The sequence below is a fragment of the Cavia porcellus genome, unplaced genomic scaffold, assembly GCF_034190915.1.
Source record: "Cavia porcellus strain 051 isolate PalLab524CR breed Dunkin Hartley unplaced genomic scaffold, mCavPor4.1 scaffold_32, whole genome shotgun sequence".
Taxonomy (NCBI): Eukaryota; Metazoa; Chordata; class Mammalia; order Rodentia; family Caviidae; genus Cavia; species Cavia porcellus.
The window spans coordinates 23,290,004-23,306,059 of NW_026947515.1; the positions used below are offsets into that span (position 1 = coordinate 23,290,004).

At 54.0% G+C, this 16,056-nt stretch overlaps 3 protein-coding genes across 4 annotated transcripts in view; 1 reads left to right on the forward strand and 2 right to left on the reverse strand.

The window, feature by feature from the left end:
• The window catches only part of Recql5 (RecQ like helicase 5), a 36,011-nt gene extending 23,019 nt beyond the window's left edge, over positions 1-12,992 (forward strand). The window contains exons 8-19 of one of the 2 annotated variants that reach the window (XM_003461417.5): positions 8,523-8,741; positions 8,961-9,060; positions 9,215-9,251; positions 9,388-9,446; positions 9,522-9,595; positions 9,920-10,013; positions 10,286-10,420; positions 10,738-11,276; positions 11,441-11,531; positions 11,732-11,956; positions 12,147-12,216; positions 12,315-12,992. In XM_003461417.5, coding sequence (XP_003461465.1) covers positions 8,523-8,741; positions 8,961-9,060; positions 9,215-9,251; positions 9,388-9,446; positions 9,522-9,595; positions 9,920-10,013; positions 10,286-10,420; positions 10,738-11,276; positions 11,441-11,531; positions 11,732-11,956; positions 12,147-12,216; positions 12,315-12,415 — 1,744 coding nt within the window. In that variant the 3' untranslated portion in view covers positions 12,416-12,992. Of the gene's footprint in view, positions 1-8,522; positions 8,742-8,960; positions 9,061-9,214; positions 9,252-9,387; positions 9,447-9,521; positions 9,596-9,919; positions 10,014-10,285; positions 10,421-10,737; positions 11,277-11,440; positions 11,532-11,731; positions 11,957-12,146; positions 12,217-12,314 lie in introns of those variants that run through there. The other variant, XR_010045194.1, reaches the window with a different exon arrangement.
• Positions 217-7,820, reverse strand: Smim5 (small integral membrane protein 5). Its single transcript, XM_013152222.3, has 3 exons — positions 7,133-7,820; positions 1,333-1,489; positions 217-802 (listed from the first exon to the last, which is right to left on the reverse strand). The coding sequence occupies exons 2-3, from the start codon at positions 1,457-1,459 to the stop codon at positions 693-695; spliced, it is 237 nt and encodes a 78-aa protein (XP_013007676.1). The 5' UTR covers positions 1,460-1,489; positions 7,133-7,820; the 3' UTR covers positions 217-692.
• Positions 12,991-16,056, reverse strand: part of Myo15b (myosin XVB) — a 33,188-nt gene continuing 30,122 nt past the window's right edge. Inside the window, exons 54-64 of the mRNA XM_063242077.1 lie at positions 15,975-16,048; positions 15,771-15,886; positions 15,572-15,666; positions 15,388-15,465; positions 15,205-15,298; positions 14,939-15,084; positions 14,610-14,725; positions 14,177-14,310; positions 13,877-14,010; positions 13,622-13,762; positions 12,991-13,448 (exon numbers count right to left, since the gene is read on the reverse strand). Coding sequence (XP_063098147.1) covers positions 13,386-13,448; positions 13,622-13,762; positions 13,877-14,010; positions 14,177-14,310; positions 14,610-14,725; positions 14,939-15,084; positions 15,205-15,298; positions 15,388-15,465; positions 15,572-15,666; positions 15,771-15,886; positions 15,975-16,048 — 1,191 coding nt within the window. The 3' untranslated portion in view covers positions 12,991-13,385. The remainder of the gene's footprint in view (positions 13,449-13,621; positions 13,763-13,876; positions 14,011-14,176; positions 14,311-14,609; positions 14,726-14,938; positions 15,085-15,204; positions 15,299-15,387; positions 15,466-15,571; positions 15,667-15,770; positions 15,887-15,974; positions 16,049-16,056) is intronic.

Genomic DNA, 16,056 nt, shown 5'->3' on the forward strand with positions numbered 1-16,056 from the left:
CAGCTAGTTTGTGTTAACAGCTATGCATGACAGGAATGTTTTGTGCTCCCCCACTGGTTTCATGGCATTGCTGCTTGCATGGCATTCCTCCCTGTGTGATTTTCCAACTTTCATGGCCACAAGAAGAGCTATGGCCTGTAAAGAACAGTCACTGACCACACCCTAAAATTCTGGCACTGCCCTCCTGTTGCAAAGAGCCCAGCCCAACCTCAGAAACACAAAACTGAAAAAAGCTTTTACTTGGAAATAAACAGGCAAGTACTAAGCTAGAATACTGACATGTTCACCCAGTCAGGGAACATAGAATCCTGTAACTGCTGGATAAAATCTCTGTGATTGGCTTGCTCTTCTCTGGCATGGATTAGCAGAATTAGCTGCCCACATTGTGGGCTGTTTCCCATCAAAGAATGAAGATCCCTGCATCCTTGTTTTGTAAAAAGTTTAGATGGCTTACTGATTCTGAAACAGTCAACTCGTCCTCAGCGTTCAGTGTCCACTGGCAGGTGAAGGGCCTATACCAGCCCTTATTTTCTTGATAAAGCTTCACGTACCAGTGTCCTGGCACCTGGACAGGACCAGAGCTGAGGCTAGGGTATCCTCATCCACAGGAATAAGAAGCGCAGGCTCAGGCTGACAGCCTGTGTCATGGCTCTGGTGGTTTCCAGCTTGTCTTCTGGTTTCTCCACCATCCCTCATGGCGAGGTCATGGGCCGCACTTGGACTTTCCTGCCTCTCTGCTCAGGGCAACAGCAGTGCACACAGCAGCAACTACAGGCTATCAGCAACAGCAACAGAACAGTGGCTGTAGGATGGGAGAGTGTGGGCACTTCAGACACTCGAAGTGAAAGGATGCCTATCCTCCTTGCAAAGAAGCCCCCCTAGAGGTGTGCTAGGGTCTTCTCCCCAAGTCTAGTTTAGTGGTCAGAAGGACTTGAGAGTCTGATGGGGAACACTGACCATTTCTCTCATAGCCCCAGGCCCTGACCTCCCCGCTGTCTCCTTTACTGCCCAAGCTTGGCTCCTTTCATCCCCAGATTAACATCTGACAGTGCTCCTGGGTCCAGTTCCCAGCATTACCCTTCATGTGGGCAGTGTCAGAGGATGTGGAAAAATCCCTTGAGGGATCCCTGTTTTTCTTCCTCATATGGGCACACCTGCCAATCCCACAAACACCCGAGCCAGCACCATGGTCTAACCTAGTGGTGGTGAACCTATGGCACACATGCTGCAGCAGGCTGTTTGTATCACTGAAAGCTCTAAAAGGTGTAGTCTCTCCAGGATGCTGTAGAGCCATGGGGTGGGTGTTGGGGAGAATCTGAGTGCCCCACTTGCCTGTGAAAAGGATGATGATGGAGAAGGCCACCAGCTCCACAGGCTCAGCCTGCGACAGCCCTTGAAGCTTCATCAGCAGCCTCTCGCCCACAGAGTGCATCTCCTGTACAAAGTCTTCGGCTGCCATTCTGTGTGTGCTCCTGCCAGAGCTCCAGCTCTGTTCCGAGGCAGAAAGAACATCTAGAGTGAGAGGCAGCACCGGCAAGCCACCCTCTCCCACGGCACCCTGCAAAACGGGTTTATCAGGTTCACTCCAAGTGCCCCTGGTGGTTCTGAGGAGGCAGGAAGTCTTAGGGTTTATGTGCTCAGTAGCAGCCCTCAGCCTGCACCTAGCCAGCACTGCCCAGGTTGAGGGAAGTGGAGGGTGAGGGGGACATTGGGAGCCTGGAGGGGCTGCCAGCCAAGGCTAAGCTTGGTGAAGGTTCCAGACCACAGGTGGAACAACTTGGCTGTTACGTTCTTTTGTCTTAAGACAGCATGGCCAGGTTTGGGCAGGGTGCCTCTGCTGACACAGCACCCTTACTGGGCTCTGGGTCATTCAGGGGCTCTTGCTAGATGGCCTCAGGCTGTGAAGACAGCTCCAGGATTTCAGCCCGGTGTGCTTCCTTTGATCCTTTGATGAATACAGGGGCTGGAGGATCAGGTTGCTTGGGGTAGGGGAGCTCTGATTAAGATCAGCAGTAGGTAAAAAGTGATGGGTAAGAGGTGCTCCTGGCTTTGGGGATATGAGTTTGGATCTCTTGGGGCAACCCACTCTCCCACCAACCCCCCCCCCTTTTAATATTAGGGATTGAACCCAGAGTCCTGTCCTGTCTGGGATTGAATCCAGAGTGTTATAACCCTGAGCTACATCCCTGCCACTTTTTATTTATTTTAGTCTATTTCAAAAAGCATAGGCCCCTATTTATTTGAGAAAATAAAACTGAAGATTGAGAAAAAAACTGGCTCTGCAAAGGGAGCTTGGGCTGGGAAAGAGTAGCGGGCTACCATGAAGAAAGCCGTGATAGCTGGTGCCTTTCATTTTAAGACAGTATCTTGCTAAATTGCCCAGGCTGATCTCCAACTTGCTATCTTATGTAACTGAGAGTACAGGTATCCACTGCCACTGCCTCTCCCCCTCCCACACTTCTTTACTCCTACTTCTTCCATGAAGAAGAGGCAGCACCCTATTGATCCAGTTATTGCCAGAGGGTCCTCTGTCACAGTGCCATGAGGAGTTTCAGTGCCATTGGGAGTTTCTCTTGTTGACCTGGACCTGTTCCTCTGGCCTGACCAGGAGTGGTCTCTCCCACCCCCACCCCAGAGAATCTCTTTCTGTCCAGAGGGGCTCACAAGGCCTAAGGGCAAGCTCCAGGCTAAGTGTGTGAGTTGGGGGCCTACTGTGTATCTGGGTTTCCTCCTTCCATCTCTCTTGTGAACACTAGAGAGTCAGGGCTTCTTTAGAGAGGGAACAGGGGAAACCTTGTACCAATCCAGCCTGAACTGGTTCACTAAAACAGTTGCTTTAATCTTGGGGGTGGGAATAGAAGATAGGTAGCCAAGGGGTTGGATCAGATCTTTAGCTTTAATGATGGCCACCTTGTCCTTATCTCATCCGAGTGGGCAGTGCCTTCTGCTTTGGTTTCCCTGAGATAGCTGAATCTACAAGGTCTGTCTCTTCTGGTGCTGCTGCCTGCATGGCAAGTTTGGAATTGCCGTACAGGTGATCTAATCAAGCCTTCTACCCTGTACCAGCAGCCCCACTGTGGTCCCACAGCCTCTGACTGAGCACCTTTGATAATGAGGAATCTTTACCCAATAAGGCCACCCACCCAATTGCAGTGGCTATTTCCAGTGAGACCTACTTGTGGTCCTTTAGGGCCCAGCTGCTCCTCTGCCCTTCATTGTGCTGTAGGAACTATGTGACAGCTGGCATGTACCTTCTGAATTTCTTTACTCATACATTATTTTACTATGAGGAAGAAGAGGCAGCATTGTGTTGATCCAGTTTTTGCTATGGGATTGTCTGTCTCTGGGTTCAAGAGTTCCATCTGGCCCTCACAGAATACTGTTTCAATCATCTGCTTCATCCAGAGAGGAAATGCCTCTCTTTCAAGCTGCTGGGAGGCTGGACATATAGCAGACGTGGGAAGCAGTAAATAGCTTCAGGAAGGGGCCTGGAACACCTTGTGGGTGAGCCCAGGCCAGGGCCTGGAGAGATGAAGCAGCCCTGGCATCCTTGGCTCTGTAGGCTGTCACCTTGCCCTTCCTAAACACTTTTGGCAGTGTCAGCTGTTCTTCATTCCTGGGATGTTTCTGGTGTGTGTGTTTGAAAGAAGGTGAACAAGCTAGACAAGGGGAGTTGTAGTTTCATTGACAATGAGAGTAACAGGCAGGCGATGGCTCTGTGGAAAAGTAGATGATTTCTTATCAGAAGCTGGAGTTGCTCTGAGTTACATCCTCTCAGCTTTTCCCACATTTCGTCCCAGAGTCAGTACACTTTTCTAAGCATTAGACCCCATATTGCACAGTAAAAAAAGAATCCTGGGTAGCTACTGATTATCTACTCCCACCTCCTTCCTTTTACAAACTGGGCAGCTGAGGCTTGAGAGTATGTGACTTCTCTGTGATCACAAGGCAGGACAAGGGCCCAGGCAGGGCACTTCCTACTGCCCCACTCCCTCTCGATGGAGGACAGTTTGGGCATTGAGCAGTAAGGTAATTCAGAGCAGCAGCCCCACTTGAGGGCACTGCTGAGGCCCCACTTTTACCAGCACATTGCCATCAGGCTTTCTGGGATGCATACATGGTACTTGTCATCAAACGGACAGATAACGTGTCCTGAGGGTTGAACTGTGGTGCAGGCTTGCACAGGATAGTGGGCCTTCTCCTGTCCTGGGACTTCTGTGCTATCCTCATGCCCAGGTTTCCAGGGGCCACATTCTTAGAGGAATGATTTCATGTGTGGTTCAGGAATGAGCTGCATTTCTGCCCTCCTGCTTCATATATTTAATCTGGCTTTTTTAGCCTGGTTGGCACGATGCCCAAGTTGCATAATGTAGCCCAAAAAAGATACTCCTTAACAGAGGAAACGGGCAGGAGGAGGGTAGACAGGGAGCGCTTTTTCACTTGTGTGCTACACCAAGATGTTGGGAGAGATTGTGAGTGGAAGGGAGATACCTGCTTATGAGTAAGCAGTGGTGTGGGAACCCTGAGCCCATCTGGGTTGGGGTTTCCAGAGTAGGAGAGGCTGAGCTTTATTCAGAGCTTTAGCTACAAAGGCAATTAGCATCCTCTAGGAGTTGTGAAGTCAGAAAGCTGCAGACTTTGCTCACCGAGCCTGGCTCTGTTCTGCGAAGAGGTTGGTCCAGAGGAATGGCTGTCTTGTAGCTTTGAGCCTAGAGTTCCTGTAGGTAGTTGACTGGGAGCCGAGTTAGCTAGCTAGTCTTGGCCAGCCTCACCTAGCTCTGGAATCTGACCCAGGACTGCCCTCTGCATTGTGCACAGAAATGGGGCTGCTGAGCATGGTTCTTTTACTGCCAAAGAGCTGAAGGGGAGCCCTCTTTGCCTGGCTGTTGATATTTTGTCATTTAAGTTTAGCCTTGTGATGGAGCAGAACAGACTATGGGATTGGTCGGGGCTGCGGGGGTCTTGTTCTCCAAAAGGGAAGGAGGCACATTCCAACAGGTCTCCAGGCAGCTTCTCAGTGGGCTATTTAAAGCAAGGCCAGGTACCTGATATAACCAGCAGCTGTCAGGTGACCCAGTGGCATGTTCCCAGCTGTGGCCAGGGGAGATCAGGAGTTCTGAGATGGTCTCTTTTGTCCCTTTATACCCTCCCAGATTTGGGAGAGGAAGGCAGGGAAGCCAAGTGCTTACTAGTAGTAATTGTGTATTTTTCCTAGTCTCTCTATCTCAGGTTCACCAAACTCCTCCTAAGACCATGCTTACTGCCTGGGAAGCAGGGCACTCACAGTCCCACCCAACCTCATGCTTAGTCGTACCTCTGGAGACTTCTCAGATCCGCAGAGGTTCCTGAGAGGTGGGTGGAGCAAGTGTGGCTCCCTCTGTACCAGACAGAAAGAGCAGCCTGCATAGCCACTGGGCCCTTCCCTTTGCTGAGGCTGCCTATGCAGCCCTTCTCATAACCCGTAGAAGGGGAGAGACAACAGGGCAGGGAGAGGCTGGCAGAGCGAGAAGAACTGGGTAGCGTTCCTTTGTGTGGCATCTCAGCACAGTGAGCCTTGCCATAGAGCAGCAGGCATCCTGAGGCCAGACAGCTCCTGTACCAGGCCTTCCCTGTTTCCTCCTCAAACAACTGATAGTCTGATGCTGGCCTGCCTGTGTGAAAGAGAGCAGGCGGTATGTTTGTGCCTGATAAACACAGTGTGCTTGATGGCTCATGACCCTGGAGGGCTTCTTACGGTGCCCTTATTGTTTTGTCACGGTAAGTCTTAGCCACCCTCTCTCAACTGGACATTTTTCTTGTTTGAGAAGCAGCTCAAATGAGGCATAACCAAGACTTGTGGGACTCAGAGGCCTGCCTACAGGGTAGAGATGCCCACTGTGCAGTGTGCTGAGCATTTAGTTTAGTTTAGTTTAGTTTTGTTTTTTTTTATCGGTACTGGGGATAGAACTCATGATCTGCATTTGCAAGGCAGGTGCTTATGCTGCTGAGCTAAATCCCCAGCCCCCTTAGTTTTGTTTTTGAGACAGGATCTCGCTATTATAGTTCAGGCTGGCCTTGAACTCACAGTGTAGCACCGGCTGGCTTCAAATTTGCTGCCTTAGCTTCCTGTGTGTAACAGGTTTTCACCACCTACCATACCCGGCTGAGCAGTCCCTCTTTGGCCTTGAAATAGAAAATAGGTGCTTAAATTTTTGGTTCTGCTGCCCCAGCAGCTTTCTAGGACAGGAGGAAGACCTTTTATTTTGGTGACTGTTAGAAACTGGACCAACGCTTGCCTATAGACATAAGCTGGCCATTCCCTTTGTATCCCAGTTCAGGGACTGCTGGAGGGATGCTGGCCACTTCTGGTGGGTGCAGGCAGCTGCCTGTCTGTGGCACCTCTGTGCTTTTCCTTTACTTGGCCACACCTGCTGCATTCAGCACAGCATTAGTTGAATCCTCCTCCCTCTGTCACAGGAGTTAACCTCCCTGCTACCAACTCAGGCCTGCCTCTGGGTTTAGAATGAGGTGTGATCCTGGTTCAGTGTTTAGAGGGAGGTCTGAAGGCTCCTAGGGATCCACATGGGTCCAGGGTTCCACCCAGTGCCTATGCTGATAACATCTGGCAGCAAGTAGGATGAACCTCTGAAAGAAATGTCAGCTGGTGCTCTTGTCCAGGAACAAGGTGCACAGGGGTGCTGCATCCTGGGCAGCTCTGAGCTGGCCAGGCATAACCTGTCCTGCTACCCTTCGCAGCTGGGTAGCAGGGAGAGACAGGGTTAGTCCTAATCCTGGGAAACATGGAGGCGCAGCAGGCATGTGGCAGTGGGACAGCCAAATCCCTTTTTTAAGCCCGTTGAATAGGAAAAGCTTAAACCAACTTGCAGAGTAAGCAGGCCCTTGGCCCCTCTGCTGCACAGCAAGCAGGAGGTCCGTGCTCTGGGAAGAGCCCCTCATCCTCTACTGGAGGGTCCTAGAGGACGGAGAGAGCACTTAGGTGTGCACAGGATGGTGATTTTCCTATTAGGGAAAAGTACATCCTTCAAGACCTCTCCGTGCTCATGGTAGATTGTGGTCCCTCACCCTTTGGGTACGAGACTGTCACTACTTGCTTCCCATCCTGACCCTTTTTATCATGGCTTATACCACTTACCTGGAAACAGGTACTGCAGGGCCAAGAAGGGTTGTCCTAGTGCAGTCTCTTGTGCCTTCCCAGGCCCTTGGCCACCACTTCACACTTTCTTTGTGGAAGCTGCTGTCCTCTTCCACTGCTGCTTGCTCCCTTGAGTACCTCTCCTCAGCACCAGCTCCTGCTGCTGACAGCCAGCTGCTGTCCCAGCCTCAGCTTTTTTGTTGTTGGTTGTCCTGGAGATTCAAGTGTCAAATTACTGTTGAGAGGGGAAGCCAGAGGGAGCCCCAGTTGGAGGTTGGAGCCGTCCTACACTTTACACTGGCCTTTCCTCTCGAGGAGTCAGCTTCAGGATGAGCTCCCTCTCTTATTCCTCTTCTTCCCCGCCCCTCCCCTCCTGTGGGCTGGGCTGTGGGCTGGGCTGTGGGTGAGCTGCTGACAGGCTTCTGTTCTGGTTCCTTGTTGGAGATGACCCCAGGAGGCTTGGCTTCAATCTATGAGGTGAGAGGATGGAGCAACTCTCCCGCTCTCAGACTCCTGACCACCCCAGCCTGTCCTTCAGATCACTCCCTGGCTGGTCCCTCCCTTTCACTTCTGCCTTGAAAGAAAGTATATAATGGAGGAGCTACCAGACTACTGAAGTGAGCAGACAGCCCCTGGGGAGGCCCTTCTGCTATTTAACATCCAGAGGTTTCTTGGGCGGAATTGAGAATCTTAGGTGTCCTGGGAGTGGTCTGCTTGCCTGGTGAGAGCTGGTCTCACTGTACTTGGCTGACTCTAGATTCCTGGCTTAGCTGTCAGAGTGGGGCTCCAGAGCCCAGCGACTGGGGCATTTGACATTTGGCTGGTCATGCCACCCAGCCAACCCGACTGCAGGGAGAGAAACTGACCCTCGCCTTAGTCAATGGAACTCTTTGAATCTGAACACAAAACCCCAGTGAGTCAGGGCATGGGGGTTGGGCCAACCCTTTGGCTGAGCTGCTTGGATGCCAGCACTTTCCCAAAGCCAGACAGGTGGCCACTGTATGGATGAGCAGGCTCCAGTAGAGGGAATATTTGTTATATTTGTTCTGCACTGCAGGGAGAAGAGCGCCTCTTGGCGGCCACATTTACTGCTGTCACCTCTGCCAAGCTTCAGAGCCACGTTTATTTGTTAGGGGGAGACCTGATCCTGCTTCTTGAGGGGCTGGCTCATATGTGTCATAGGACCTTGGGGATCCTGTCCCCAGTATACAATGGGCAGAATCAAATGATGCCTTGTGGCATTACATAGTATGATGCTCCACAAAGTGAGGTATGGAGAAGCTGAGCATGGTGCCAGATTGTGACACTAAGCCAACATTAGGGATTAGGTGAATGAACACTGGCCTGATGTGTTTCTCACCCCTCAGCTCTACTGTATTACCTCCTCCAGGTGCCGCCATGCTGCCATTGCCAAGTACTTTGGGGATGCACCGCCTGCCTGCTCCAAAGGCTGTGACTACTGTCAGAACCCTGCAGCTGTGCAGAGGCAACTGGATGCTTTGGAGCGCAGCAGCAGCTGGAGCAAGACCTGCATCAGGCCCTCCCAGGGAAATGGCTTTGACCCTGAGCTGTATGAGGGAGGCCGCAGGGGCTATGATGGATTCAGCAGGTGAGGGGCCATGAAACTGGGTCTTCATTCTCTTGGTGTTAAGGCCAGACCAAGGTGGCACAGTGCTGCATGTAGTCCATCCCGCTGTAGGGGGACAGCATGGTGGGGCCTGGACCCTGTCATGAGCTGTCAGGGTGCCAGGACATCACTACTCTAAATGTGTGAGTGGGGAGGGCAAAGCGTCAGGCTGGGGCTGCTTATACCCAGCCTGTCCTCCAGGTATGATGAAGGTTCTGGAGGCAGTGGCGATGAGGGCAGAGATGAGGCCCACAAACGAGAATGGAGTCTCTTCTATCAGAAGCAGATGAGTCTGCGCAAGGTGAAGGGGCACAGGGTTCAGCAGGGGCTCAGCAACCCACACAGGGCCCAGGTGGTCTCCCTGCTCACACCTTCTCAGCCCCTTCTCTAGCATTGGTAGAAACTGTCCTGCAGCAGAGCAGGATGCCTCATGGGCTCTTCATGCCATCTTTCAGGGCAAAGATCCCAAGATAGAAGAATTCATACCCCCAGGTTGGTACAGAAATGTTTCTAGGGACTTGCGGGCCATGCTCAGGGTGTGGATGGTAGATGCCTAATTGGCACTTGGGAGACTCCAGGGAGCTGGAAGTCAAGGACCCATGCAAGGACCCATCCCTCCTCTCCCCAGATGAGGACTGTCCCCTGAAAGAAGCTTCTAGTAGGAGGATCCCCCGGCTCACTGTGAAGGTAAGAAAAGTGCAGCTCCTCACCTGGTGCCAGGACCACGCCCTGAGCCGGGGGCTGACTTTCCTTTCCCTGTAGGCCCGAGAGCACTGCCTGGGGCTTCTGGAGGAGGCTCTGAGCAGTAACCATCAGGCTGCAGGTTGCACTGTTGGGTGAGTGTCCCAAGATCTGTGGGACTGCTGCCTAGAACAGGGGCTTCTCCATGCCTTTGTTCCTGAGGAGACTGTTGAAGCCCATATCCCTCTGCTTGTTTGTGCCTCTTCTCCCCCGATTGTGACCTTCCTACATCAGGGGCATCAGTCCTTCAGCCCCATCAGGAGGCTGGCATGGCCACCCTGAAGGCCAGTGAGCCATAGGGTACCCAAATGACTTAGTCACAATCCCTGTGCCCATCCTCACAGTCCTGGAGAAAATCCAACTGAGGTCCACAGGGAGAGGGCTCAGATCTTGTTACTTGTGCTCATCCCTACCCACAGAGTGGACCTTCGCACCAGGGCTGTGGAGCTGGAGCACAAGACATTCCAAAATGCCAAGATGGCCAACCTGTACAAGGCCAGCGTGCTGAAGAAGGTGGGCCTGGGCGGGACAGCACATTCCAGGCTCAGGATAGGAAAGGGCAGCCCCTCTGGATTCCAAGACTGTCTGTCCGCCCTTTGGCTCTAGGGGCCATTTATGAGAATAGAGCCATCTTCTTGGCCAGTTGACATTTCTAGTCACCTTTAGAGAGACACCTTCAGTGTCAAGTTTCTTCTTGTGACTGAAGGAAAAGGACAGAGGACTTAGATTGGAACTATCAGGAGAAGATCATGGGTGCCATGGCCTCTCTGCCTTTCCCTGCCCAGGTGGCTGAGATTCACAAAGCCTCCAAGGATGGGCAGCTATATGACATGGGAGGTGGCACTGAGAGCTGCAGTGCCCAGGTGGAGCCCCCGGAGCCCAATGAGTATGACATACCACCAGCATCCCACATGTACTCAGTGAGTAGCGTCCTGTTGTCTACCCCAAACCTGGGTCTAGGGAAGGTTCTACTTTTCCTCTATCCTCAGGTAGGGCATAGCTTTCTGACCTCTCCTGGCATCCCAGCCCTGCCTCTAAAGTGCCAGACAAGACCCTGGAGCTTCTCTGCTCTGCCAGCTATACCTTTCCCAGCTAGTCTCTTCTGTGATCCTGACCCCCAAATGATATCCTGTCCAACTGTTCCCTTACTCCTGAGAGCCCCATCCCAGCTGGAGCAGCCAGCGGTTTACCTTTGTGGGATCACCAGGGTCTGGACCTTCCCTTTTCTTCCTTATAGTTCAAAGCCAAGAGGACGGGAGCTGGCTTCCTCAAAGGCTCCTCCCCATTCCAGACAGCCACTGAGCTGATGGGGAAGTCTCACACACAGGAGCAAGCCCCCCAGCCCACAGAAGGAGGTGAGCCGGAGGCCCCCAGCCAACTCTGTGTTCTCCAGGATGAGGATAGAAGTGTGCTTCTCCCTGGGCCAAGTGAAGAGGCCCCTGCTGGTAGGGCATATTGTGGGGGACCCTCCCCTGAGAAAAAGCTAAAAGGCTCCTGTGGGAACAGGTCTGTGGCCAAGGCCCAGGCCAGCAAGAAACAGCAGCTCCTAGCCACAGCAGCTCACAAGGGTTCCCAGAATATCACCCGCTTCTTCTGCCAAAGGGTGGCAAACCCACTTGTACTTAGTGCAGCCCTGAGGGCAGAAGGTGCCAGTCTTTCCTGTGAGGGGGTGCAGGGACCTTTCATGGCCCCAGAGAAGAACACAGAGAAGAAAGATGGAGCCCAGGGGCATATAACTGCCCTCCACACAGAGAAGTTTTCCGGGGAGCAGCCAAGGTAAGGGCATTGATAGTCATGAAATTCCATGTGGTAGAAAGCCTGTGTGTGGAATACACATGGCTGCGTATCCTTTGGTAGTGGGCCTCATTGGGCTTTGCTGGCTGCCTGGACTGGGGAGCAGCTGGATTTGCAGCTCTGATGTTGCTCTTTTCTCTGGCCAGCACCTGCCCATTTAGAGGCCAGGAGACCCTGGAAACATCGCTCAGCCTCCCAAAGGAGATACAGATGGGCAAGCGGCCCAGACTGCAGCAGGTACCTCCAGGATTGTGACCACAGAGGCCTGTGGAAGAGGCCTGGATCTGCTTCTCCTTGGTCAGGGATTTGGGGAATCATTACTTTCAACAGCCCAGGGGCTGATGGACAGGCTGGAGGGAACCACCTGATGCTAAGAGGAAGGGACAGGGCCAGTGGAGGGAAGTGACCACCCCTGTCCCCACTGTGGCTTTGTCTAGGAGAACCCAGATAACCCAACTCAGAAGAGGCCTTGCACCTCAGCCAAGCCCTCCGTCTTAGCGGAAGACAAGGGCAGCACCTCAGCCAGTGGCCAGAGCACCTTGAATGCCATAGTCCAACCCCCCTGCCAGCTCTCAGCTCCTGGCATCTCCCTGAAGGAGGCTGCAGATGTTGTGGTCAGGTACCTGACCCCCTTCTACAAGGAGGGCAAGTTTGCATCCAAGGTAGGATGAATAGGTGGGCACTGCCTTCCCCAGGGGACTTGGGTGTAGTGGGTAGAGGTGGGGAGCATGCACCCCAGAACAGTGCAGGAGAGAGCAGGTGAAATCTGAGACTCAGACTAACTCCTGGTTACCCCCTGCCCTTGGTGATGGCTGTGGATGGCTCCTGCTCTCTTCTCCTTTTGCCTTCCAGGAGCTGTTTAAAGGCTTTGCTCGCCACCTTTCACACTTGCTGACTCAGAAGACCTTGCCTGGGAGGAGTGGTAAGTGCCAACATGGCCAAGACCTAAGGCACTGGGGGTAGTCTGCAGGGAGGACACTGGCCCTTACCTCTTTATGTTCCCCTGCCCTGACTCCATAGTGAGGGAAGAAGCCCAGAGCCTCATCAAGCAGTTTTTCCTTGGCCGTGTGAGATGTGAGAGTGAAGCCGACTGGCACAGCTTGTGTGGCCCACAGAGATGACCTGCTGCTGGCCTTACAGAACTGGCAATCTCCCCAAACTCATGAGCCAGTCTGGGCCTTGCTCAGAATAGGAAGCTGGGCAGGCCTGCTGGTGCCAGGGGTACCATCTTTCTCAGGGCCCTTCCCTCTGACAACCATATCTCACATTGGAGATGGTCCCAGATGCTTCCCAAATCAAGTCAGAGGTCAAGGGTCAGCCAGCCTTCCTGCTTGTAAAGCCTGTGGTCCTTCTCAGAGGCTGCTTGTCTCTCCCAGCCCTGAAGGCTGCGTTTTCTGGGTCAGATCCCCAGGTTAGAGGTGGCAGGTGGTGTGGCTGCTGCCAGCAGCAGAGCAGGAATGGCCTTTTGTCTCACACTCACCAGGTTCTGAGCCAGGAGCAAGGGCCACCTGTCCAAGGAATGGGGCCTGCTCAGGGCCTCTGTTTACCTGCTTCCCTTGAGATGCCAGCCTTGCCTCAGGTGTAGAGTTGGTGGGAGGAGTGGTGGCACACAGGCCCTACGCTCAGCTTAGCTGCTGGTCAGGAAGGCGAGGCCTGGCTGTGTTTACAGGAGTAATAAAGTATTGTTTGCCTGACATACATATAGCCCTTTTTTCTTGGGAGTTTTATTTCCTCAGCAGCTTCTTCCAGGCCTGGGCTCATGCTGACACTGAGTCTTGGTGGGTACTTGGGGCCAGGTGGGTATCTCCCCCAGTCTGGGCAATGTCAGATGTCCAAGCCGGGTTCCTATAGCCCTTACAGTGGGTTCTGGCCCACCGCAGGGGAAGTGCAGCTGGTTTTTCATTTAAAGTCACTGTGGCACTCTGCCCCATAGCCTCCTCGTGGGCCAGCCGGCCTATGCTGTGGCAGGTTCCGGAGAAGAGCCAGGTGAGGTCCAAACCAAAAATAACCTGCTAGCAACCCAGGCAAAAGGTCAAGGCGGGCCTGGGCTTGGGTGAGATCCGGCCGTCAGCTGAGGCTAGGCCCCTGGGGTCACTGAATGGAAGATGCGCTGCCATCCAGCAGGAAGAGCACGGTGTGGTACAGTTCCTGGGCCTGCGCGGGGAGAGGTCTGTCAGCACTCGGCTCCCCAGTCAGTCCCCTCTACTGCCCACTCACTCCCACCCAGCTGTGGCTCCACCCTGAGCCCAGGTTTCTGCCATAGGCCAGGGCTGGATGGAGGCACTCACACCCTCCTTCCTGAAGCATCAGAAGCTCTGGGCATTCACCTGTGGCAGCTCCAACCACATGGTCTGGGGGCTGTCGGCTGAGCCATAGTTGAGCTCCAGTCCAGGGAGTCCGCTGGGCTCCAGTGGGCTCAGCAGATGGAGCCGCTGCAGGTCCTTCAGGGCTATGGAGCTACACATTTTCTAGGGGCCACAGAGACAAGAGAGCTTGGTTCTTCTGGGGTGGGGATCAACAAATGGTGCAAGAAGAATGGCCTGAAGGTTCCTGGACAGCACTGGGGCAGGAACTTTGCCCACCTGGGAGATGGGGTCCATGAGGACAAGGTGCTGGCGATTGAGCCCCAAGAGGGCAGGTCCAGGAAGCACCAGCTTGCTCACTCGCAGCACCACATACACGGTGTAGCCAAAGAGGGGCAGCTGCCTTGTGGCCTCTGGGGACAGAGACAGCCAGAGCATGAATTCTGACTGCGAGGACCCCTAGACCCTGCCCCATTGCATTCCTAGGACAGGTGGGTGACAGGCAGCCTACAGGCCACCTTGCTTCTCCACCCTTGCCCCTTCTCTTTTGGGCCAGCAGCCCTCTTTCCCCACACCCACCAATGAAGCTGATCTGTGCATCCTGGGAGCTCTGTCCTTGCAGCTGTCTTAGCTTCTGGTCCATCAAATTCTTTATGCTGTCCATGTTCACCTGCCATTGCAGTGTCTTTGGGATATAACCCAGCAGATCTTGCCTAGAGACACATCCTGGGATTAGGACTCACCAGCTAGTGGCAGGTAACTGAACAGGTGCCCACTGTGGAGAAGACTAGGAACCCACATAGGAACCAGTGAGCACCTGCCCTGGAGGAGGTTGGAGTAAGGTAGAGGGGACAGGTGTCCACCACTCCAGGCCAATCTGATCGGGCCCAAGAAGGGTTAAATGGAGAGGCTTTGGAGGAGGGAATGGGGGTGGTGGGCTGAAGAGAGGCCTTTGAGCTGGTGCTGGATGGGAAGGGGCATGACAGGAGGTGTGGGGGCCATGCTCACATACTCTGAGGGGGGGCTTTTGCTGGCCCTGCCAAGGTGCTGGAGGGCAGCCAGGTGGGCAAGCTGACCATCTGCCTGGGCATGGCCCATCAGCTTCCCCTGGAGGTAGTCCTGCAGCACCTGGAGAGGGAGGCTGTGAGGGAGCTGCTGTGCCCCAGTCCCCAGCAGTCAGTGGTCCCCACCCGTTGGGACTCAAAGCCTATTCCTGTCACCAGTGCTTTCAGCTGCCATAGACTATGTCATTGTGCAGAGGGAGCCTAGAGAGCACCCTGCCAGGAACTCCACCCTCAAGGTGCAGGGGCACTGAATGGCAGTCTAGGAGCAGGGGCTGACCTGGCCATAGAGGGTGCCAATGTAGACAGGGTGATCGAAGTGCAGTGGGGTCTCCCATATGAGCCGCCGGTTGTGCAAGCTCATGTTCAGGTTCACAATCACGCTGTTGAGGTACTCGTGGGGCCACAGGGGCCGAACCAGCTCACCTGCATGAGGAGTCCAGGCCAGCACTGCTCACAGCCCACCCCGCTGCCCCAGCCTAGAAGCTGACCCCTGATGAACAGGAAGCAGCCTGGGCTCCCTTCCCTCCCTCTATCTGGGCTTACCTTCTTTATCAAGGAAGAGGGCAAATTCCTGTACTTCCTGGGGGTCCGTGATGCCCATCTGACCACACATCTCCTCCAGTATTTCTGCTGCCACCTGGGAAAGTGGATGGGCCTATGATGATGGGGAGGCTGGAAGGCACAGAGCCGAGACCATGGCCTCTTCCCTCAGCCCCTTCCCCTCACCGTGAAGGTTTGCACGTTTGTCTTGTAGTCTACACCCCCAGGCAGGTGAATCACAAGCAGGCGGACTGCTTGTCCTTTCTGTCAAGACAGGTTATAGGCTCAGAGCAGTCAGAGGTTGCAGCTGTGTTATGGACACCCCTTCTCCCTGGGGGCTCCCAGAAGGCCCATCTGTCCATCTCAATACCAGAAAAGCCCGCATTTCTCCTGGTCTCGGCAGCTGCTGACGCCCCCCATATTTGACTGTGCGCTGGAGATGCTGCTGGCTTCTCCGGGCCAGCTCTACAAAGAAGCCAGCATGAGAAGGTCATGAGCTGTCCAAGCCCCTCCCCAGCCAGCAAGTACCAAGCCTGGGGGTCCCCATCTCCCTTCCCATCCCAAGGCACCTTGGCTGGGGCCTGAATCTTGCAGGAACTTGGTCACATAAGGCATCAGTGTGGTGGACGGGGGGAAGAAGCCTGTGAAGAGGCTGAGGAGGTTCCATCCCCGGGCACAGTACTCCCTGGGGGTCAGAAAGCCCAGGCTACAGACTGACCTGACCACAGTGTCCCACTGGACCTGGGGGCCCCCGCTCCACCATCCCCACTCACAGCTTGGGGTGTCCTGTGACCTGCTTGATGACCTGGCAGTACATTTCATCCCTAAGGTCCTCCTCTCGGCACAGCTGTGGGG

What these genes read in the sequence shown, in the direction of transcription:
- Smim5 (XM_013152222.3), bottom strand. Translation starts at nt 1,459, where the DNA reads ATGGCAGCCGAAGACTTTGTACAGGAGATGCACTCTGTGGGCGAGAGG. An exon ending in CATCATCATCCTTTTCACAG is followed by an intron (nt 803 to 1,332) that starts GCAAGTGGGGCA and finishes CCCATCCTACAG; the next exon opens with CCACTGTTCTGTTGCTGTTG.